The 22,963-nt window shown below is 40.9% G+C and overlaps 2 protein-coding genes across 14 annotated transcripts in view; one reads left to right on the forward strand and one right to left on the reverse strand.

The window, feature by feature from the left end:
* The window catches only part of NHSL1 (NHS like 1), a 152,193-nt gene extending 147,599 nt beyond the window's left edge, over positions 1–4,594 (forward strand). For 12 of the 13 annotated variants that reach the window (XM_032443267.1, XM_032443265.1, XM_032443266.1 and 9 more), the window contains one exon: positions 2,303–4,594. In XM_032443267.1, the coding sequence (XP_032299158.1) occupies positions 2,303–3,026 (724 nt within the window). In that variant the 3' untranslated portion in view covers positions 3,027–4,594. The remainder of the gene's footprint in view (positions 1–2,302) is intronic. The other variant, XM_032443273.1, reaches the window with a different exon arrangement.
* A 5,809-nt stretch (positions 4,595–10,403) lies between these two features.
* Positions 10,404–19,089, reverse strand: SMIM28 (small integral membrane protein 28). Its single transcript, XM_032443274.1, has 2 exons — positions 18,430–19,089; positions 10,404–14,155 (listed from the first exon to the last, which is right to left on the reverse strand). Exons 1-2 carry the CDS (start codon positions 18,538–18,540, stop codon positions 13,757–13,759), a joined length of 510 nt encoding a protein of 169 aa, XP_032299165.1. The 5' UTR covers positions 18,541–19,089; the 3' UTR covers positions 10,404–13,756.
* Positions 19,090–22,963: the final 3,874 nt, after the last annotated feature.

Here is a 22,963-nt window from a genome sequence, read left to right on the forward strand (position 1 = left end):
TGTGTGCACATACTTGGAATTCATGATTTTATGGGGAAATGGACAATGGAACTGGATGTGGCATAGTTAAAACTGCTTGACACATGTGTTGTAAAGACCTTGCTTTTGTTGGCTTTAGACTTGAACCACTACCCTTCTTAGTTGAAAAATGTTCCCTCTCCGCCTTATTTCTAAAAGGTCTTATTTCTATGATTGGCACTCTTGAATATGTGCTTTGAAGTAGGACAAGAAATTTAGTTGTATGTGCATCAAAGGTAGGAAGAAAAATCTAAGTTTAAGAAATGGTTTTGTTCAAATATGTGTCCTATCTGTCTAAAAAGCCACCAAAACCAAATTTGGTTCTTAATTTTAAATCTGCCATAATTTATACATGCTGAGAAAGATTGCTTATACGTGGACAGCAAACTGACCATTCCACCCTGCATTCACTGTGTTGTTGAGTTACTTCAAGACAGAATAACCAAATCTTTCCCTGCAAATCTTTGAAATTGAGTTTTGTTCTATATTTCTTTGGAATTTAATTTTATTTTTGGCAGCAACATAGCCTCAGTTCTGGAGTGTTTAAAGATACCCATAGGCAGCCAGAATCCTACTGAAGGGAAGACTCCACCATGTAACACAAACATACATTTACATACATCTTTACAGAACATCCAAGCACCAAATCCACCTGCTTCCTGTTCTAGTGACACCCGGTTATATCTGTGCTTAGTGTTTGCCACTACCAATGTAACAATTCTATCCTCATGCTGTCTTCTGTTGCCCATTCAGCCTGAGGATGTCAGTATTACATTCTTCTTTCAGAAAGAAAAGTGGTGGCAGTGGTGGCAGCTGAAAATTGCAGCTGTTATAGTTGACTGTGGGAAATAGCACAAGTGATCTATTTGTGAACTTCATCACTTAGAGACAGAATATTTTCTAACTCTTGGCAGTTCATTGCAGTGACTGTTGCTGCCACCCACTTAGCTGATAGATCCTGTTCCTTTGTTTTGTACTTTTCTCTCAGTAAGCTGCAATGCATAAAGACATTTGAGCTTGCGTTGGCAAAACTTCAAACTCTTTAAGAGAAAGTATGACTAAAGATCACATAGAGTGGAAACCCGTTCACAAAAGGAATGGTCTGCATTGAATGTGCTTGACAAAAATTAACGTGGAATTATAGCATGATAATCTTGTCTTTGTGTCAAGTCTGCTTACTTGCTTTAAACTTTTGGCAAAAAAATACGGGTAAAAATAGCAGTTATTTAACCTTATTTAAATTTATTCTTGTTTAGTCTACAATGGAGATAATAAACATATAAAGATAAGCAGACAAGTAACATTAATATGTATAGGAGGCATTTAATACATTCCTTTCTTTAAGATATTACTTCTAACAATGGGAAAATGGGGCAATAGAACTCCAGTGTCCACTACTTCCCAGTCCTGTGATTGTTTGTTGATTTCATTTTTGTTACTTTTGTTTTCATTAAATTAAAACCACTGGGTCTCTTCATTTGGGAAGATAAAATTCAGTCAGGAAAATCACCTTTTCTTTGTTTAATCAAAAAGTTGCAATGGTAGAGCACCAACAGGACAGTAATTTTTTTCTGTGCATCTTATTTAGAAACTGGAAAGTTCAGTTTTCACTGTTCATGTTTGAGCTGATGGATGGATGGATGGATGGATGGATGGATGGATGGATGGATGGATGGATGGATGGATGGATGGGTAGAATCTGCTTTGTGCATTGCAGTATCCTTTTCAGAAGGCAGGTGCACTGAACTACACTGCCAGTTCTCCAGAGAACATCAAATAAAACAGCAAAACAGACCAACATCAATAAAAAAAAAACAACAACAAAACAAAGCAAAAAAACCCCACAACAAACCACAAAACAAACAAATAAACAAACAAAAACAACACAAAAAAGCCCAAGATATTTGGTAGCGTATTTTTAATCAATAAAACTCTCGCTGAGAATTATATTCATAATTAATTAATCTTAGCAGTTCAGTACTGACTCCAAAAATCCTAATTTGCTAAGCAGATTCAGTGTTTAGGCATGAGACTTCTGTAGTTTCATTATTATAGACTTGCAGAAAAAGAATAATAAATGCAGCTTGTACCTCCAATACTTGCATTAATGCTGATGCAGTTTTGGTGGTGTTCTTCCTCATATTTTAGATTTAGATTACTTCTCCCTTCTCCTTCTCTTGGCTGTAGCTTAATTCATTGTCATCCCTCTAAGCTGAGTTTGATTGGGAGTGGTAAAAAATTTCATGTTTTTGCTTTGTCTTTCTTGTTTGTTTTCCAAACTTAGATCCAAAAGGAAAGTCCTTGGCCGTAAAGATTCTGAGGACGATCGTACCCGCAACCATTCTCCTTCACCCCCCGTAACACCCACTGGTGCTTCCCCAACCTTATCTACCCTCAAACAGGCAGGATCTATTCAGAGAAGCGTTCGCAAGAGCAGCACCAGCAATGACAACTTCAAAGCCCTGCTGCTGAAGAAAGGGAGTCGCTGTGACACCAGTTCTCGCATGTCAGCAGCAGAGATGCTGAAGCACACGGATCCACGGTTCCACCGAGCCAAGGTAGATGCCTCTCCTGACCTTTCTGACAGCCCTGCCAGCTGCTCGCCCAGCAAGAGCAAACGTGCCCAAGAGGAGTGGGCCAAGAGTGAAGGCCTGATGCCGAGGAGCATGTCCCTCTCCAGCACTAGGTACGGCCGATCACGAACACCGCCCTCTGCCGCCAGCAGCAAGTACAATGTTCGCAACCGCATCCAGAGCAGCCCCATGACGGTGATTAGCGAAGGAGATGGGGAAGTGGTGGAGCAGTCAGAGAGCAGGGCCCAGAGGACTTTGGATGAGCAGCAAGAGAGGCAGCTCGATGTATTTAACAGTGATGAAATAGACATGAATGACTTTTCGTATTCTGAGGACCCAGACTGCAAGGAGACCTTGCATCCAGCGCATCTGGACTTAATGACTCAGCCGGGTACTTCAAGGAAGTACCTAAGTCCTTCAGTTGAAGAAAGTTAAGAGGCGGTGACAGGTGGCATTGGATATTAGTCTAGAAAATGACAGAGGACTAGATTCCAGAAGAAAGCCCAGATCAGGACAAGTTTACTTCGCTGAGCATTTTCTCCATGAACTGCATGTGTGTGTTTAAATGCTGAAGCAACGATAGTTCTGCATGGTTGGGGGTGGGGTGGGGAGGACTTGCTTTGAATGAGTGGTCTGTGGCTTAAAGAAATGAACAGCTGAAACTGTTGTGTGAAGCCTTAGAAGTCCTCTTGGGGGCGGGAGTAGGGGAGTTTTCTCAGAGCCTGTAGGGGTGTGAAGTTTTTCTTTTTCTTGAGACTGCAGTTGTACAAGTAAAATTTAAAAAATAAGCCTGCAAAAGAGGAAGAGGAAGGCTTCTGTGGTACAGTCTGGACATTTGCTTCAAAAGCATTGTGTTGGTGCAGCGTAGTGCATTTGTTAAGCAGAGAGGTAGGATGAGGAACCTGTGGAAGGTAGTAGGGTTGGTGCTGGGGCTGCATGGCTTCTTATCCAGGTATGCCCCAGCATTAGGTGAAGTGTGTCCTGCTAATGCCAGTAGGTCACCAAGTTATGAATTGGTCCAGGGTACTTTGTTTTTCCTGAGGGAAAATGAAACACAAGTTGACATAGACAAGGGAGCAGAGTTTTCTAACTCACTACTGACTGCTATGCAGCCACACGCATACACTTGGTGGAACACTCATTTCCAAGTGAACTGCTTCCTTGGCCGGAGTATTCCCTTAGAGAATGGAACAACTGGATACGTGCAGAGGATGTGAGCAGACAAGGGAAGTGGGAGAGGAATTAAGCAGTATACTGCCGGAGTTTAGAACGGTTGAGTTTCTGAATTCTAAAATAGAATTTGAGAACTTGCACTACAGAGCTGTAGGTGAAGCCTATCTTTCAAAACTGAAACTTGGGAGTTACGTTTTGCCAGAAGTCTTTCTTCCATTTGTCAGAATGGAAGAGCTATTACTTTTCATCACTTGAAATACGGATACTTGCTAACTTTTGGTTACCAAAGAATAAGTTACAGCTACTTTCCTTTTCGATTTGCCTGCAGTATTTCTTTTCTTTTTTTAACCTTAATAATTTAGTGAAGTTCATTTTTATTGTATATTATACGGATAATAAAAGCATTTAACGGTTTTCCAATTGTAAAGAAGACCATTAATTGAAACTGAAATATTGGCTGGAGTTTTTGGTTCTTAGTAGGAATTAAGGTTTTAATTTGTAAGAAGAATTTTGCATCATTTGATGGCGTGAGCAGTTTTTGTATTGTTTGTAAATATTGAAAGTTGTTAAAATATCTTTTGATCTCCCTACCGTAGAATTTATACATTTTTAGATTGCTTTTAAAAAGAAAAAGCACTCTTTGTAGATTATTTATTTTAGAGAAATAAGCTTGTAATCTCTTTCTTCATTCTTTTACTTCTTAGTAATGTAAATTTCAGGGGCCTTTGTTTAACTCTTCCCTTCACAAGAGGGGAATAGTGATGAAAATGCTGTGACTTTGCTTCAATAAAGAAGGCGGCTGCCCGTTGCCATATTGTCTTTTGAGTTGATTAAATTCTCCAAAAGATGTGTCCAGAGGTGTATGGCAACACATTGAATGCCACAGACATCCAGCTACTAATCTACACTTGCAAAAGTTAATAATTCCATTTAGAGGCAGAACTAAAGCATACTTATATCCATCCCATTTTGCCATGTCAGTGCTGAGACTAAAAAATCTAAAATAGTAAGTTTTTTCCAGTCTCATTTGTGAGTGTATTTACTACTTCTTACTTGCAACCTGTCGTAGAAAACTAAAATTGTTGGAGAACCAGATTATAAGCCGAGTGAGAGGGAAGTGAAGAGTGAAATCTGGCTGCACAGCAAGGTTGGGACTAACTGGTGCACAGCAAACTTCGTACCATTCATACGTGCTTACGCGTATATGCAGGTAGGTGGGATTAAAGTTAAAGGTAGCATGAGTTGAATTTCTTCTACTGCAGCTTGCCTTGATGCTTATGTAAAGCTCACACTTGGTGTGTGTTTGATGTGAGGATCAGGGTCTGACTAGTGTGCAGAAGGCAGTGTTCATTTAACCCTACTGATGTTGCTACAGGACTACATTTAACACAGTATAAGGTTTAAAATGTGTACAGTGTGCTAAAATATATTCAGTAGTGCTTATAATTATATTCATGTAGGCATCTGATGTAACTTTTATATACAGGTATCACCACATCATCCATCCTCTGCAGCCAGTTCAGAATTGGTAGCTCAGATTTTTTCAGCTATGTTCTCCTCAGCTTCAGTGTTTGCTGCTGAACTCAGCCCCAGAGCACAGCAGCTTTAGGCTGCACTTACAGAACTGGCAGCAACTCTGGCGTGTATGTAATTACGGTAAGGAAAATATATTTTATGTCATACATCCAACTTCAGAGTTAATTTCTTCTGTTATATTCTTCCTGTATAGGAAGAATTTGCAATTGTGGCCATCTTGCTGCCAACAAGTATAGATTAAGTTTGGGAAACCAATACTAAAGAAATCCAGAGTCCTTGGTGGGGAGGAAGAATAAGGAAACTTCTGCCATGCTAAGTCTGCTGTCATCCTGATGAGTAATCATACTATTAAAGGGCTTGTTCATAGTTTACAATTGGTTTACACTTCTCTAAAACAAGAATTGCTGTTGAAGCTTGATCTGAGATTAATGTGTTTTTCCTTTTATTGTGAACATTTCCATCTCCATTTTCCTATGTTCTGCTTCCCTTGACTGTGTTCAGGGTTCATTCTTACTCATGTCAAATGTATGCAGCCCTAACTCCCCTTAGCATTTGAGCTCTTAAATTATTAAAAGGTATTACATCCATAAGGCTGTGTGGTACTTACAAGTTTTCACTGTGTGTATGCAGTGAAGAGAAGGGAATCGATGAATTGAAATGAAGGTGGTTGTGCGAGGAGCACTAGCTTGGTGAGAGGAGGTTTGGAAGGCTACTGGAAACCAGTGAAAAGAATTCAGAAAGAGGTGGATTTGATGAAGTGGTGGTTTTGAAGAACCAGGATGCTGGTTCACACATAAGGCTGTTGGAAAGGAGGCACAGAATAATGACCAAAAAGGTGGATTAGGGAGATTTCTGAGAAGTGCAGTGAATGCGAAGAGTGATGGTGATGTGTTAGGCAGACAGGCTAATGCAGAGATGAAGTTTCAGGTAGTACAGAAGAGAAAAGGGTAAATGAACAGTTGGATAGTTGCATGGAGAGGAAAGAAAACGTGGCCAAAAATCTTTCTTCACAGTGCAAAGGGTGTGTAAGGCAAAGTCAGTCAAACATGGATAAGCATTTCAGAAAAGGAAAAGTTGTATGAGCTTAGAGAAGTAATAGGCTGAAGTGAGGAAACGTCAGACAATACCGGGCAGGCAGCTGTAGGCCTGAGCTCAACAGCTGAGAGGGCTCTTTGTACAAAAGCCATTACCTGACAGGGAGGGAAAGAATATGGGATCAGAAAGGCTAATACTCACATTCATTTCTGCCAACATCCCCATGTCCATGGTTCCCACAGACTGGCTGTGGTTCTCCATAGTCACTGTACTCCAGTACTTGCTAAACATTACCAGTCACTTTCTGGACTGAAGACAGGTCATTTGTGCACAGGAATAAATGCCTTCATAGTATTGCAAACTAATATATCTTGTCAGGTATTCTTCAGATCCCACAGAGTTCTGGAAAAGCCATTTATGGCAGCAGTCATTGCTCCAACCAAATGTTTGCTACAGTGCTTTAAGTGGTTCAAAACGATGTATTTGCCTGCTTCTATATGAGAAGATCAAAAGGATGGACTTCTCCAACAATAAAGTGTTAAAAAAATTGGAGTGGTAACGAGGAATTATTTTTTTTCTGCTTTATTTGAATGAACTTCAGTACTCACAAAGGCATACATTATGTTATCTTTCTAGTTTTTGTGTCTGTTTTGCTATAACCCAGTGTGAGAAGTGTTAGAAACATAGCTAGTTGTGTTTGGAACAAGCAAATTGATTTCTGGGCCTGTTTAAACTTGGCGAAAGAGCCATAAAGCAAAAGGTGCAGTCAGTGTTGGCACGCAACAGCTGAGAAGCTGCCCTACTTTGATAGTACTGTTTTAGTCCATTTACTGATGCAGCTTTGGGTGCAATGTTCAGACAGAAATGAAGACTGTGGGACATGACAAGAAGTTGGTAAGTTATTTTTCTGAGATTAAAAGAACCACCAGCACCACTATGTATCTAGACTGTTCTTTTGGGAAGTCCTGGGCGTCAGATCCACTTTTGAGAATGTAACAGATCAAACATTGAATTCAAGGGATGAATTTCTTGTGTGCCTTCTGCCTTCCTCATCATTTCTACTCTCCTGCTGCCTCCCCTGCTCTCCATGATGTTTCTCAGCTGTGTTATTTCCCACCTAGCAATCATGTTGGCACAGCTACCAGGCACATCCAACAGTCCACATGCACCTGCTCTCTTCTTGCTGCCATACTGCCTCGTGATATCTCCAGCCAGTCCCTCCTTGGGGTACCTGTGGGTCAGAGCTGGCTTCCAGCATGGGCACTCCTAGAGAAAGGTGTAAAATAGAATGTAGGTGCAAGCTCTGGAGGCACCTGATGGCAGCAGGGGAGGAGGGTCAGGAACTGAGCTTAAAACAGGGAGGAAGCATTTGTATCACTGAGGGCATTTGACCAGCTCTTGGTGAACACAAGGTGCTGGTGACTGCTTGATTCTCAGCAGTTGTCTCACTGCTCAAGGACAGAAAGGCTCAGTGCCAGCTCTCACAAACCTGGGATGATCCCAGTGGAGGCTGCACAAGAGGATTAATGTGATTAACTCAGTGGGTGTGTATATTGGGGGAAGGGAGAGGATGAAAATTGCTGCCAGGCCTGTGCTATTATCTTGAGCCCACCTTGGGCCACCTGCTGCCATCACCTTTAGCTGCTATCACCTGAGCCAGGTGCTGTGCCAGCACAGGGGGTGGCCCTGACTCTAAAATCTCTTCAGATTTTGCATTTAAAATCAAGTATAAGTAAACAAGATAAGGAAAAATAAACCAGAAAAGGAGCCTTTTGGCTTCCAGGCTGCCATAAAGTGCAGTAAAAACCAGCAGTGCTTCCACTGTGCTGTAGTTTACACCAGGTCAAGGTTTTAGGAAAAAGAAGAGGTGCTCACTCAAGTCTTGGTTCATAAAGGCCATGACCACCAGTGCATAAATCTAGACATTGTCAGCATGTTAACTTGCTACGTTTCTAATAAAAATGTATTCTGATGGCCTAAGTCTTGATTGTTAGGAAAAAAATAATAATAGAGCACTTATGTTAGAAGTAAGTCTTAAAGAAAACCCCCAGGACTTATTGGAAAGAATTTGCTTTGTTCACAGAATGAGCAAAGAACAATGAGGTGAGTTTCCCTCCCATTCTATGCCTGCAAACAAATGGGCAGTGGTGGGAGTGGCTGGGCAAGTTTGTTAGGTGCTGACGGAAGACCTGCTCCACCTGCTCTTAGAACTGCTTGGGGGGCAGTCTATGAACTCACCTAGTTACCTCTCTTGTTTCACAATGCAGGAGGTGTGGCCAAGGAACCCCCCACCCTCATGTATTTTGGCATGGGGAGGGTGAGGGCTAACCCAGAGTGAGCAGGAGTTTCTATGTTGCTTAGTCTTATCAGAGGTGCCAAGAGGGATAACTGTGAGCTCTTGTCTTGGGCTTTCCTGAGTCTGGAATCTTTATAATCACATGGAGTTTATAAGCAGCAGAGTGACAGCAGGCTTAGGACAGAGCAAGCCTTTGTCTTCCTGTGACCGGATAGCGTTGGAACCTTTGGTCTGAAAGTGAGAGGTACTGTATTCTCTTATATGTTATGCTAACAAGGAATAGAATTTGGAAGACTTAATTTATTCCTAGTTTGGTGGGGTGATGGAGATACTGCAACTCTTGAAATGATGTGCACTAGGTAAACAGTGAGAAATCAATATAATGTAATCTTTTTTCTAGGGGTATCAGTGTTTCTGCAGTTCTCATGTACTGATGTGGTTACCTTGTATGTTTTGTGAACCAGCTTTCGTAGACACCAATTATAGCCGCTTAAAAGATGCGTTCAGACCCCTGCTATCTCTAGTCCACAAGCTGGAAATGACAGATACAGATCAGAGTGTTCAGAAACTTTCTTGTTCTTCTGCAACGTAGTAGAGACTCAACCTTGTTTCATGAGATCTCAAGCTGCTTGTGGGTGGGTAGTGAATGAAATGGTGAGACGTAGCTATCGAAGCAGGGAATCCCAGAACAAACCTTAGAAGTGCTAAAGGGAGAAAAAAACATGATGAAATACGCAGGCAAACTAGCAGCTCTGAAATTCTTCATGAGCATTGGTCTCATATATGAAGAGCAAGAGAAATGATTAATTGTTTACAGAGAACTGATGGAAATTAGGAACAGAAATAAGTGCTCCTTGGAGATATCGAGCCATTTAGTATGGATTTCTCTTTTTTTTCCCCCATTTGTTCATTTATTTTTCCTTTAAAAAGAAAACAGGAGGAGATTGGGAAAGGAAGGATGATTAGACTTCATGTGGAATTAATTCCCAGGCTTAAGGGGAAATCTGGGTTTAAAACCAAAGAATAAAAGCACTATAACAAAAGGAGTTTATACTCACGTTACCAGAAAAATCGCACAGACTTGCTGCCTTGTGGGTGGGTGGGTGTAAGCTGCAGCACCACAGCTGCTAAGGGGGAAAGATGCAGCACAGGGTAATTCTCCACAAGCTGACTTTCACATCTAAATATGCATTCTTTCTGAATGAACTTGAGGCCCCAGTGATTTAGGAGGGTTTTGTCAACTTTATGTTTTCCAAACTGGAAGAAAAAGGCAGAAGATGAATATCGCAGTGCTAAAACACATACTGTATTTTAAGACATCCTTCATAAATGACTTGGCATATTGTTGCCTACACAGGTAGTGAATTATGTTTGTAGAAATATTCTAGAATATTTCTGTTTAGCCTGCAGGGGAAAAACTGTTTTCATGCAACGCACTTCATGATGAGAAACTCAAATTCCAGATTGTGGGTAGAGCACGACGTCTGACATTTAGTTTTGATCTCTGTGGCTTTGGGTCAGCCCATAGCTTAGTTTCCCTTTCTGTGTTGCCTTTTTTTGTATCTGACAGTGAAGTGAAATAAACCAAATGAGAGAGAAGTGAAGAATGGGAACTAAGGGAGAGAGAAGCAAGTTTGCGAGAAGTATATTTCTGAATGGGCATTTTTCTCTATTTTTTCAATGCGAGTTTGTTCTTCTGTATGTTCCTTTGATGGAGCAGGAATAGTATTTCTCCATTTTTTTAACTCTGTGCTTGGAACTCTGTTACAAGAATTCATTTAATTAGCAGTTGACTTAAAAACATGCTTTTGGTTATGAACTACGTTCATAAGTGTTCTTCTCTACTGGGATGTACATAGTTCTTACTAGTGGAGTTGGTACTGGCAAAAGCGTGTCGTTGTGTGCCTGTATTCAGATGTTTTGTGGGTTTAGGGACCCAAGTAAAATCCCTGTCATTGCAGATTAAACCATTTATTTTATTATTGGGGCTACTGTGGTGTTGTTGAACTATTGTAAAGACACACTGACTTGATGTTGTTTATTTCTTTTTCATTTTCTTCTACTTCACTGAAACCAGGGCTGAATTACTAGTCAAAATACTTGTTACAAATGAGCATCTCTCTTCAGGGGTAGGTATACGCTTAAATGCTTCTCCCTGTGCACACCAGTGACAATGATTGTGTTCTAGATAGAGAGTAAAAATAGTTATTTCAGAAGACCAAGCAGTGACTGTGCTGTTTTGAAAACACCTTTCACCACTGGCAAGTACAGATGAGTCATGAGCTAGTTATGGTAGCATAGCAATGAATAGGTGCCAGATGCTCGGTCTGTAGGTAAGCATGAATCAGTTTTATTGAATACTTCATTTTATGAGCATCTACTATGCTTAGGATATTCTATTAATATAAAACCATTACGTTATTGTGGGAGGTGTGGGCTGTATGCTTTCAGTGCATATTTAATAAAACAATTTTGTAAAAAATATTGGTGCTCTTTTCCCCTAATGCATTTTGAGCGCAAGGCTTTCATCCACATGCAGTGTGTGTGCATCTCTGCTCACAAAGCAGTGGGCAGTAAGGGACTCTGACTGCTCTCCCAGAGAGGTCAGGCATAGAGATTGCCCTCTAAGCCTTTGAAAACCTTTTTAGTGAAAGGGTGCCTCTACTACTCCATAGTTTCTTACAACAGCTTGTTGTTTAGATTTAGGATATACGCAATCGCATTGCTGGCTGTTGGCGCTGTCTTAGTAAAACACCAGAGCAGTGTTACCCTGCCTGTCACAGTGAGCCTACAGCTCAGAAGATGGTGTGTGTGTTAGCAGGTTTTGATATTTTAATAAGCTCTAACCTTCATTGGATTTAAACAAAAAAATTATAAGCACCTTGCCATTATATAGTACAGACTTACAGTGATCTATGTATGTATGTGAAAATTCATGGTGTCTGGTTTTCAAAGAGATGTTTATTTTCTTATAAAACTTAGAAACCATGAACAGACTTTATTTTTACACAGCCTTATGATGTAGGAGCAGGGAAAGGCCCAGGGATAACTTCTAAGCATTCCTTGCTCCAACTAGCATCCTTCACTGCTGACAGATGGTTGCTTGATTTCGCATTATGACCAGAGATGTTGCTCCCAGTGCTTTGCTGCTCTTTTAGATTGTAGTTTGTTTTTAGATGTTTTTTCATGCAACTTAAGCTTTCTGGAACCAGTCCAGACTGCTGCAGGCATGAAGTATGAAGGGTTGTTTTCTTCTGTTTGCAGTTACTTTTTCTGTACTTGAAAATTTAATGTTTCAGTCATCTTGTCTAAAGCTGAAATTCCAATGGCTCTTTTTGAGATGGTGTGCTTTAAGCCTTTCTCTTTCAGATTAGTGGAGCTGAGCATGAGTTCCTTTTGGACAGTGAGCTATGTTTGCTGCAGAGGATGTGATCAAACAGTAGCAGTGACAATGACACTATGGTTACTGCTGGGTGTGCCACAGGTTGACATGATCAGTGGTAGCTGCTACACTGTGGAGAGTAATTTATCAGCTGGACCTTTGATTTGAAGTGGAGATTTAAGAATGAGATGCTGGGTAGGTTGAAACCCACTAGGGACAATTACCATGCAAGACCAGATAAAACAATGTTTAAATCATTTATTTAAAACAAGACACTAATTCTAGATGAAATTAAAAGTAGTCTATTAGAAAAAGGAACTGAAGTAATGGGATATATATTGCTGTTAATTTGAATGTGAGCAATTATCTGTTCTTAATTTATCTCTAGTAATGTGAACAAACTGTTTTTCTAATGCAGGCTTTGAGTTACCCGATAAATACTATGTGGGAGATGATTGCTCAGTTTTCTTGGAAGGAATAGCAATTCTTGGCTAGTTCTAGAATTAGCACATCAGTTTTGATCACCGGAAATATCACTCAAGAATTTATTTGACTTGTAATTAAGATAACAGGAGAGTAACTTAGAAAACTGAGTCCAGGGTAGCTTTCAGGCACTAAAATGACAAGGATAAACTGCTGAAGAACAGAGCAACTGATTTCAGAACATATTAGATATTTTAAGGCAAAATATGCCACATTTGAAACAATGGAGGCTGAATTTTATCAGTCAACAAGAGCATCTGTCAGCATGGTGAAAGTGCTGTTCTGAAAGAAGGAATTAGAGACACGTCACTCTCTAAAAGTAAGGATGTGCAAGCCCTCTCAAGAACCCATTTAAATGGTATTTACTTCTCGCTTGTGGCAAAGCGAATGCAATGCTGTTTTGAAACACCAACTGGATTTTTTTCTTTGAGCATTAGATTTATTTCTCCCCCCCGCCCCCCTATTTTCTTTTGCACATGGTACCTAAAAGGTCACAGGATTTATTGTTTTAGATCTGTACATTGGCAAATAAGTCAAGCCAGTAGCCGAGAACTTTGGGATCTGGTAAGCTTTGTCTTGTACCAAGTGCACATGTTTGTGTGTGATGGTGTTGGAATCTTCCTCATCCAGAATGATCTGGTCTTCTCTGGTTGCTCTCACCATTCAGTCGTGGTAGAAGTCAGCTTTCAGGAATGGTGCGTGGTTGTACTTTTGGGGACAGCTGGAAAATTTCCTTAGAGTTTGTTTTCCTGAGTGCTGTGATCGACTGTTCCAGAGCACTGAAGAATGATGCGATGTTAGGACATGCTGACTTAATAAATCAGCTTTTCAGGAACTCAATGAAAAATAAGCACATAAAGTAGAAAAAGCCAAACTGGCACAGATTCGTGCTAAAAGCCCTTTTTGCAACTGTTAAATTTGTAGTATAATTTATCATAGAGTCATCTAGGCTGGAAAAGATCTTCAAGACCATCAAGTCCAGCCATCAATGTTATGTCTCTTTGGGATTGAGCAGGTTCTCATCCATCTGTAAGTCTAATCCTTATACAACATACTCTGTCCTCTCAGATTCCCCCATTACCAGCCTAGAACTGATGAGGTGTTTAGCCTTGCTACAGATTGTCCTTTAATCCTTGTTCCTTCACAGTTCATTTGTTTTACCTCATTTGGATTATTTGTGCTAATTTTAAAGGCCATAGCAGATCCATATTTGTGCCTTGATGGGCAGCATGCTTCAGCTAAAGTACTTCCGTAGGAAGCTTATCTGGTGCTGCTGGATGGCAATGTGCTCTCTTCATAAGGAGGCACTGGGTCTGGAGGGAGCTCAACGTGAGCCTCATCCAAGGCAGTCTTTGTAGTGGCCTCCTCGTAGGATGGAGGCAAGCATAAGGACAGGAATGTGGCATCTGGGAGCAGAGTGGAATAGTGAAAACTCTGCTCGCTGTTCCATGGCAGCACAGAAAGGAAATTGGACACATCATGCTCAGGCAGGGCCTCAGGGAGGTCAATGCTGAAGATCTGCCCTTGTGGGATGGGGCGCTGGCAGCGGCGGTACAGGAAGAGCAGCAGGAATGCCAGGAAGAGCATCATGGTGGCAGGCAAAATGATGCACAGAAATGGTTCTATGTCATCTTTGGTTGAACTTATCTGTTGTCTACTCTGTAACAGAAGCAAACAGGTAGTGTGTTGGATGCATGGAGACCTCTTAATCACAGAGAAGAAAAAAACAGCACGTTCCCCCAACAATGACCAAGCAGTTTCATTCCCAAATTATTTTCTGTCTGCATTAGTGCCACTAATGCAATGCATTTTGCAGGCTGGTAGTTTGCCAAATCCTATTTGCTGGTATATTAAAACAAAATACTTTGACAACAAGAGACAATATAAATGACAAAGTAGCTAAGAGAGCTGGGTTTCTAGGAAAATACTCTTGTGAGTGGGGGAAGAATACCAACAGCCTGGAACTATGTGTATTTTGGTATGTGGTGTTATTACTCTTGGATTAGCTGGGACCTGTTCTCTGTGAGAGAGGCTGGTTAAGCTTTTAAATCTTGAGACAGCACTGAATTGAAGAGGAGAGGGGCTAGTTATCCTCTAGATTGTGCTATTTCTGTTTGGAAATCTCTACTGTTAACTTTAAAGAACAAACATTATAACAGCTGCCCCTTCCACCAGTATTAACCACCAGCAATGCCTGGTCTTTGGCTGTTCCATCCTTACAAGCCAGCCCCAATAGAACTTGGTTTGTTGGGACAGCCAGAACTAGGGCTCTTCCTTGAGGCTGTTCTGCCAGTTATCCCAGGATCATTTATTTTCCCTGTTTGAAAGTCTAGACAAAAGACCTCTGCACCCAGCTTTTGGGTCGTGTTGTAGCATGTCAGAAGTTCTAAGCTATGGGTTGTTGGGTTATTTTTTCCTGTGAAACATGTTTTCTTCTGTTGTATTTGCTTCAATTTTAAAACTGAGTAGATCTTATTTCCAGTCTATGTCTATCCAGCTTTAGCTTCTGTTAACTGGAGCTCATTTGGTCTAGAGTCTATGAAAACTTTCTCTGCTCATCCTTCAAGAACTGTGGTTGTTCTGGTAGCCACATAAATACGCTGTAACATATATGCAACTGATTATCTGCCATGCATTTGTTACCTCTTCATTTCATAGCCATATTATTGAATTATTTGTATGTGGTCATGCTTAGGAAAAAGAACATAAACTGGTTTTTACTTGTAGCAGAAAAACAGAGCAGACTTCTGCCATTTTGTTTTTCCCTCTGAGTTGTTGTGGGTCTGAGGATAAGCCCATTAAAGTCATTTTAAAATGCATCCAAACTATCATGGATTAGCTATCAAGCTTTTTTTCCTCTGCTGCCTTTTAGCTGCAGAAATGCATACTAAAGAATTATCTCATATTTACTGATCGTTTCTTATTAATGAGCTTCTGGCAGTACAAGCTGTTGTCTTACCTCACCATCAAATGAGCTATAAGAAGCTCATTTCATTTTAAAGAAAACATTTTAGCTGTTATTCTAAGGCAGACATTAAGATATTTAGTAAATGTGGGAGATTTTCTTTAAAAAGTTTGCTTCCAGATGTTTTTACTACATGAGGTTCTTAAAACACCACATGTGAGAAGTGAGAAGAAAATGGTTTTAGTTTGTGTACTATGGATATTGAGATTTCCTGAGTCCGTTGTGTTAGCAGTACTTTCTTAATGGATATTTGGAAGAGATGAGCTTTTATGGGATAGCAATTTTCATTATCAGTGAAGAGCACATTTTTCAGGTCTAAATTTGAGGTTTAATTTATAGGAAGCAACCTGTCAATCAGTTTCAAATACTTAATTTAAAATATCTGTGAATTGTGTGCTGTTGTGGTTGGTAGTCTTACCTACTGTCCTAAATAAGTGTTTGATACTTGAGAGTAGTAAAAGGTATACTAAGTATACTGAGTCCTGATTCCAGACATATGTGTCATCTCTATGAATGAGTTTTTTTCCTTTCTCAGGTTGGATATTAGGTAAAAATTCTTCTCAGAAGGAGGAATAATGCAAAGGAACAGGCTGCCCAGGGAGGTGGTGAAGGCACTGTACCTCGGGGCATTTGAGAAATGTGTAGATCTGGCAATAAAGGATGTGGTTAGTGGGCATGGTGGGGATGGGCTAATGGTTGGGCTAAATGGTTGTTGAATTCTTTTCTAACCTTTATGGCTCTGAGAATTGCACTGAAAATAAGTGCGATTTTGAATAAATGACTGTTGTCATTTCGTTCCTGTACTGATAGAAGCACAGCCTGATGTTACAATTGCCTGGTGCTGCCTGGTCTGGGACATGGCTTCACATAGGGACTGAAATGTGGAGAATATATAGCATGGCAAGCAGATGGGAATGGACTGAAGGACTGGAGGTGAATTTATGGATGCTCAGGACCTTAAGCATGAAGCACAGTGAGTTACTGTCCATGGTGATAGTCTCCTGCCAAACATTTTTCAGTCTGGTTTTACACTGAGATGTGGTTCAAGAAACTTTCACTGCAGCTGATAAGTAACTTGTTGTGTTTAGATACATCTACTAAAGAAGTGGGGAAAAAACTGAGCGGTGTAGACCCCAGTACTTCTGTTGCGATTTTGTACCTGTTTCTGAAAAATGTTGCAGAGATCTTGACGTAAAATTTAGGACAATTTTATAGCCGTGATACATATACCAAAAACTATAATGAAACTAGACAGTTTTTTTTTTTTTGTAGTTTTTTTTTTTGTAGGGTTTTTTTTTTTTTGTAGGTTTTTTTTTTTTTCTGAAGTTCTAAAGCTAAAAAATAAACAGTGGGCCAGTATATACGGTGGAAAATAAGGCTGGAACTGGAAAACAGAATGCCTTTGAAATGAAGCTGTGTCTTCAATAACTGAAAATGCTCTGCCTGCGTTACCGTGAGTAGCTACTGTGGATTTTGTAATTGACAACAGTAAGATTTGGACTTCCAGCATGAGTTAAGCTACAAAAAACACAAGGAAAATAGCCCTCATAATGAGAGTAAGGCAGGAAAGTGTGCAACAGTAGAAAGGATTAACTTTCTAAAAAGACCTGGGTGCTTTTTCTAGAACTGATTTTTAGTTGGATGGTCTCGACATTGTGCGTGACTTCCTGCCCTATTAATTCTTTTAATTTACACCTTTGTGAGGAGTGAAGCAAAGGGTCGGTATTCCAAAACACTGAGCACAGCACAGAAATAGTAAAGCCTTTCATTGCTAATCTGCCTGCCTACATTTTTTTTACTGTGCTGAGCATGTACAGTTGCTGGCTTACAGATTATGTGACCCATATGAGTTAAGATGAGCTCTTACTCATGGCCTGTTGGTAAAGGAATGAAATGGAGAGCACAGATGAGTTGTATGGTGTTTCCATAATGAATTGAGTGAGGTTAGACCTGAACATACATTTAGACAAAGGAAACCTGGTACCTGCTTTAGAAGGGAAGGACCTTATAAGGGAAAACATGAGTTTAAAGGAAGTTTTCTTATAAAGATAGAAAAAGGAAGGTGGATTTGACTTATCTAAACTTCCATCGAAGTGGCTGGTGCTAAAATTCATTGCTAATGATTTGCTAGAGTTCTTAAAACATTATTGAAATGATTTTTTTTTTTTTTTAAATAGAGTTTGTGTTCATACTAATGTTTTTGATGAGGCATTTGAAATTGAATCAGGGAAGAGGTAATTCTGAAATTCATACGCAGATAGTCTTACTGATGAGGTAGACTCTTAAAATCATAGAGTTGTTTTAAAGCTGCTTTTCCCCCAGTTTTGATACCCCCTACACGCCTTCTCTTCTCTTTTACAGCAGTACACTTGATAGCTAAGTAGCATGGCCAGTGTACTTACAAGTGCTGCTTGGCATGGTTGTTTACTAGGGGTGCACGTGTACCTGAAATTAGTTTCCCCTTGGAGAAGCCCTACCCAAAAGCACACAGAAACACACGCAGGCAGGCTGTGTTTTCCATTCTGACAGCTACTCCCCCCTCCTCCCACTCGCCTGCCTGTGATCCTCTCTCAGAAGTAATCAGCGCGCAGCTTAGAGAACAAGAGTTCATCGTCGCCTGATACTCACTCTTAACATCTGCAGAAAGGCTTCATGGGGTAAGAGCCAAAGCATAAACATGTATTTAAAAGAAAGGAAATCAAGGAATAGCACAATGCATTCTGCTTTAAAGAAACTTATTTAGCAGCCACTCCAGCAAGATTTCTCTTCTAATGATTTTTCCTTCACCACTGATGCATTTAAAACCACAACAATATATACAAGCGTTTTACTCTATGTAATTGAGCATTACTGCCTTGATATCTCAATACCCCCACACTGACTCTGTGCTATACACTGAGGCACTGTACAAGTGTATACACTCATGTAAAGTCAAAGAGAGGTTCCACAGACACTGGCAGGTACAGACCTGGAGCTCTGTTTCCAGAAGTGGCCCACCTGGTTCAGTGTTCAGCCAGTCGTAGTTTCCCCTGTCAGCATGTCCAAATTTCTTCCAGCTGCTGCCCAGGAGTAACCTCATGCTTTCATCCACCTGCTCCTCTGTCTTCACTCCTCCACCTTGCTTCACTGCTTGTGGCTGTGTCCTCTTCTCTCAGCCTTGACCCTGCTGGGCTGCTCTCCGATAATGATTGTACAGGAATTGTGTCCCTTTCTGAGTCCAGAGCAGAGGGAGAAAACAAATAGAAACCCCTGTGTCAGGAAGCCAAGCAGGCGGATCTCCTCTCTTCACTTCCAAGTCAATCTCCCTGGATTTGCTTCAGTGGCCTACATTACCAGTAAAGCTGGCATCAGGTATCAGGGCGCCAGTGGCTGATAGTGCTCTGATTGGAGGGCTCCCCGCATTAGGATTATTAAAAAGGGAATTTGCATGTGAAGCTGAGACCACATGGTCCTGACTCCATGCAGATAAATAACCGCCTATATAGGGATCTAACGAACGCTTTTCCAACAAAATAATAATAAAAAGCCCCTATACCAAGAGTGAAAGTTCCCTTTCTGTTACAGAGAGCAAAAGCCTCCAAAGATCTAGGCAGGTTTTTGTTCCCTGTGGCTGGTGCCTACAGTAAACTGTGAGAGCATCTGGTGTGTAGAGAGACAAGGACAGAAGGCTAAATGCTATGCTGAATTATTTAGCAGAGTGAGAATGCAAATGTTAATGGTAAATCCAGAGAGAGAAGGCTCCCAGGGCAGCTTCGGTCACTGTGAGCATACAAACGCTTCCAGTAGTGAGTTGTCAGTGTGCTTGACTCAGGGCTCACTTACTGGTTTCTAGGATGTGAGTTATTAAGTGGAGGTTGTTCTGAGTGGGAAGCCTTTGCTGTGTTCTTCAAGCAAATAAAATGTCAGGGATGTATATTAACCTCTAATAGGAGCGATATTTAATCTGAGTTGGCTCAGGGTTTAACTCTTACTGAGAAAGAAGTTCATAGAATCATAAAATTAAATTGGAAGAGACCTTTAAAGTTCACCTGGTCCAAAGCCTTTGCAATGAACAGGGGTGCCTACAGCTGGATCAGGATGCTAAGAACGCCTTCAGCCTGACCTTGAATGTCTCTGGGGATAGGGCATCCACCACCTCTCTGGGCAACTTGTTCCAAAGCTTCATTACTCATATTGTCTTTTCCTTTTTTCCTCTGAGCAGAGGGAGGCTGTGGATAATACCCATTACAACTGCAGTGTGTCTTGTATGGTGTCTCAAGGTCAGTCTGTTAAAGCAAAATTTCTGTTCAGGTTTGATAATACAAAATCAGGGGGTCAAGATTCTTAAATTGTATTTCCTGTTTGGACTTTTCTTCCCCTGTTCTTTTGAGGTCACTGGTCCCAGAAAACTGTAGACCTTGTTCATAGCAGTCGGGGCAGCCCAGGTGTGAACTGCTATCTCTTCTGAGCAGTTGGGTCCTGACTCAACAGGTCACACTGAGACATAAAAATTCCCTTGCTTGGTGTCCCAGGACTCTGTGTGGAAGCAACAATGACAACTATCCCTCCCAAATTGCAGTGTTAAAATAAATTCCTTCAGGAGACTTGTGATTTAAATCTGTCACCTGACGTGCAAGCATGAGATGTTCATATACCATCTTAATTAGGGTCTTAATACAACCCCTAAGATAAAGAAAGCTATTTTTAAAACCTTACTGTAAATTTGCTTTGGGACTGCCGTGAATAATGAGGAGAGGAGAAAGATGATGTCTGCTTTACAGTATCATTGCCCTGTTTGAAGAATTTTAGCCAAAATAAGGTGTGCACCTCAAGGACTAGCTGACCTTACTTACCCAGTGCTGTGAATTCTTTGCCTTTGGAACATCTTCAAGAGTGATTTAACTGTAGAGCTGAGGCCAAGTGGAAATTTGGGGAAACATGGTGACCTTTGTCATGCAGGTAATTTAAATATAGAATGATGGTTGTCTCTTTGGCTTTACAATCAATGGACCTGATAGGAAGGTTACAGAGAGTGCTAGAGCCAAAGTCTTTCAGCTGCAAGGGGTCTGCAGGTTGTGTAATACACAGCATCTGTATAGATCTGCTTGTGCAAAAGTGAAGCGCTGCCACTCCATGTTGAAGCCGCAGTAACACATCAAGCAGGATTCTAGCAACTCTGTGGATCACTTAAGACCTATTTCTCACAGAGTTCATAGATGTCTCCATAGCTTGGGCATGCTTTCCTGTGGAGAATGAGGGGAGGAGCATCCTTTAGTCCAGGCCTCTCAACCAGGTGCCAGGCTTGATGCTTTGATGCATGTGAGAGGCAGAACTTGGGAGCTCTTCAGAATTCAGCGTGCACCAAACAGTCTTTGTTTGTTTGTATTTCCCTCCTGCCTTTGTTCTTTGAAATAATTCCTTGACTCATTTTGACTGATCCTGTCAACCTGGAGAAAATAGTTGGGGTGGAATGGTACCACCTGAGTGATTAAAGCTTTGTAAAGATTTATCAAAGGGTGTTGATAATTATCAGTTAGTGTTGCTAATGCTACTTCTAATGTTCAAGCAGGGAGAGACTTTCTCAGGAAGCTGGTGCAGAAAATGGGCACCTTCCCAGCTCTCAGAGTGAAGATCTGGTCATAAATAATTCATTTTTCCAATGTGCTGAGACATAGGGTGTAACTCTATGCTGTATTGCCTCTGATATTAGTAGGGAGCAGAATGTCCATTTTGCCCTAAATCACAGAATGGCTTGGGTTGGAGAGGACATTAAAGCCCACTCAGCCACAACCACTTGCTGTGGGCAAGGCTGCCAGCCATGGAATCAGGCTTCCCAGGGCCCTTATCCAACCTGGCCTTGAGAGACTCCAGGGCTGGGATAGGATCATAGAATCACTGTGCTTCATCATCCTCTGAACAAAGAATTTCTTCCAAACATCTACCCTAGATCTCTTCTTTTAGTTTAAACCCATACCCCTTGTCTTGTCACAATTGAATTCTGTAAAATACTGATCTCCCTCCTCCTTCTAAGCTCCATTCAGGTACTGGGAGGTCACAATGAAGTCTGCTAGGAGTCTTCCCCATGTTGAATGAGCCCAACTCCTTCAACCTGTCTTCATAGGAGAGGTGCTCCAGCTTTCTGAACATCTTTGTGGCCCTCTTCTGCACCTGCTCCAACAGCTCTGCATCCTTTCTATAGTAGGGGGCTCCAGGCATGGACGCAGTACTCCAGATGGGGCTTCTGTTGCAGCCCAGGTTACTATTGGCCTTCCAACAAGTACACACTGCTGGCTCATGCCCAATAGTAAGTGGACTTCAGGGTCTGTGAAGGCACTGAAACCTGCTTTTCCTTAACCCCCTTTTATGATTAAATTGCTTTCTTGAGGCTGCAGATTCCCTCTGTGTGGGAGACAAGTGTTTGACCTTGTGCCCTGCTATCAAGGAAAGGCTCTCCTTCAGGGAGAAAATAATTCCAATCCACAGACTTCTGAATCCATGTGAAACTTTCTGAATTGAAGAGTGCATTATTTATCAGAGCATCAGATGAAAGCCTTTTGGCAATTTTGTGCTTTCCATTTAAGTGAACTGGAACGGTGCTTTGCTTGAAATAACATACATTTTGGTTTCAAGTATTGTGCACACTGTGCAATAATACATGTACTGTTTCAATTTGGAGATTGCATCCTGAAACTGAATCTGTTCTGAGCCTGAAGATTCCTGCTTACAGCTTATGGGGAAGGTGCACAGCCCCCTGTAGCCTGTATGATAAAGTTTGCTATAGAACTGAAATATGTGAAGAAAATCATATATAGAAAGGTGACAAATCTAAAGACAAAGCAAAAGTTTTATTTTCTCACTTGCAGTTATTGGTTGGTGATCCTGCACATAGCAGGAGGGGTGAAACAAGGATGATCTTTTGAGCTCCTTTTCAACCCAGGCCATTCTGTGATTCTATGATTTGATTGGAAGTTAGCAAGAAAAAAATGTAGTAGCAAACTAGATTTTAACTTTCATTTCTTTTCTTCTTTCCCCTGCAATTGGCTCTGCAAACTAATAATCTTTAGTCTCCTGGGTTTGGGACTGGTCACAGGAGCCCGCACTGAGATCTTCAATTATTTAGTGTCCTTTTAAAAGGGATTGTGTGAGAGGGAGATGTAAGATCTGCTCTGATGAACACCCCTACAGCTGGAACTTTGAAAGAACATTTTATCAGGGCACACAAACTTCTTCCTTGCTTTTATGCCCAATCATTGCATTTCTACACAGAAACAATTTCCCATGTTTTATCAAGAGAAGATTAATTGCTTTTGCAGGTAAGGGCTCAAATCAACCAAGAGCCTCATCACCCTCCTCTCCTTACACAAGTTACTGCAGTGCATTTACAAAACCATTTTTCACTTTCTCATTATGTTTGACATTCTCATTTTTCCAAGCTTGAAGGTTTGACTGTTTCTGACCTCCTGGGCATTCTTAAAGGGACAGATTTAAATACAGCATCTTATCCAGTTTTGTTTTTGGTCTGT

The sequence above is a fragment of the Coturnix japonica genome, chromosome 3, assembly GCF_001577835.2.
Source record: "Coturnix japonica isolate 7356 chromosome 3, Coturnix japonica 2.1, whole genome shotgun sequence".
NCBI classification, from domain to species: Eukaryota; Metazoa; Chordata; class Aves; order Galliformes; family Phasianidae; genus Coturnix; species Coturnix japonica.

Excerpts from the sequence above, each read along its gene's own strand:
- SMIM28 (XM_032443274.1), bottom strand. The coding sequence starts at position 18,540 with ATGAGGTTACTCCTGGGCAGCAGCTGGAAGAAATTTGGACATGCTGAC. Across the intron at positions 14,156-18,429 it reads TTCTGGAAACAGAGCTCCAG|AGTAGACAACAGATAAGTTC; the intron begins GTCTGTACCTGC and ends CTTCTGTTACAG.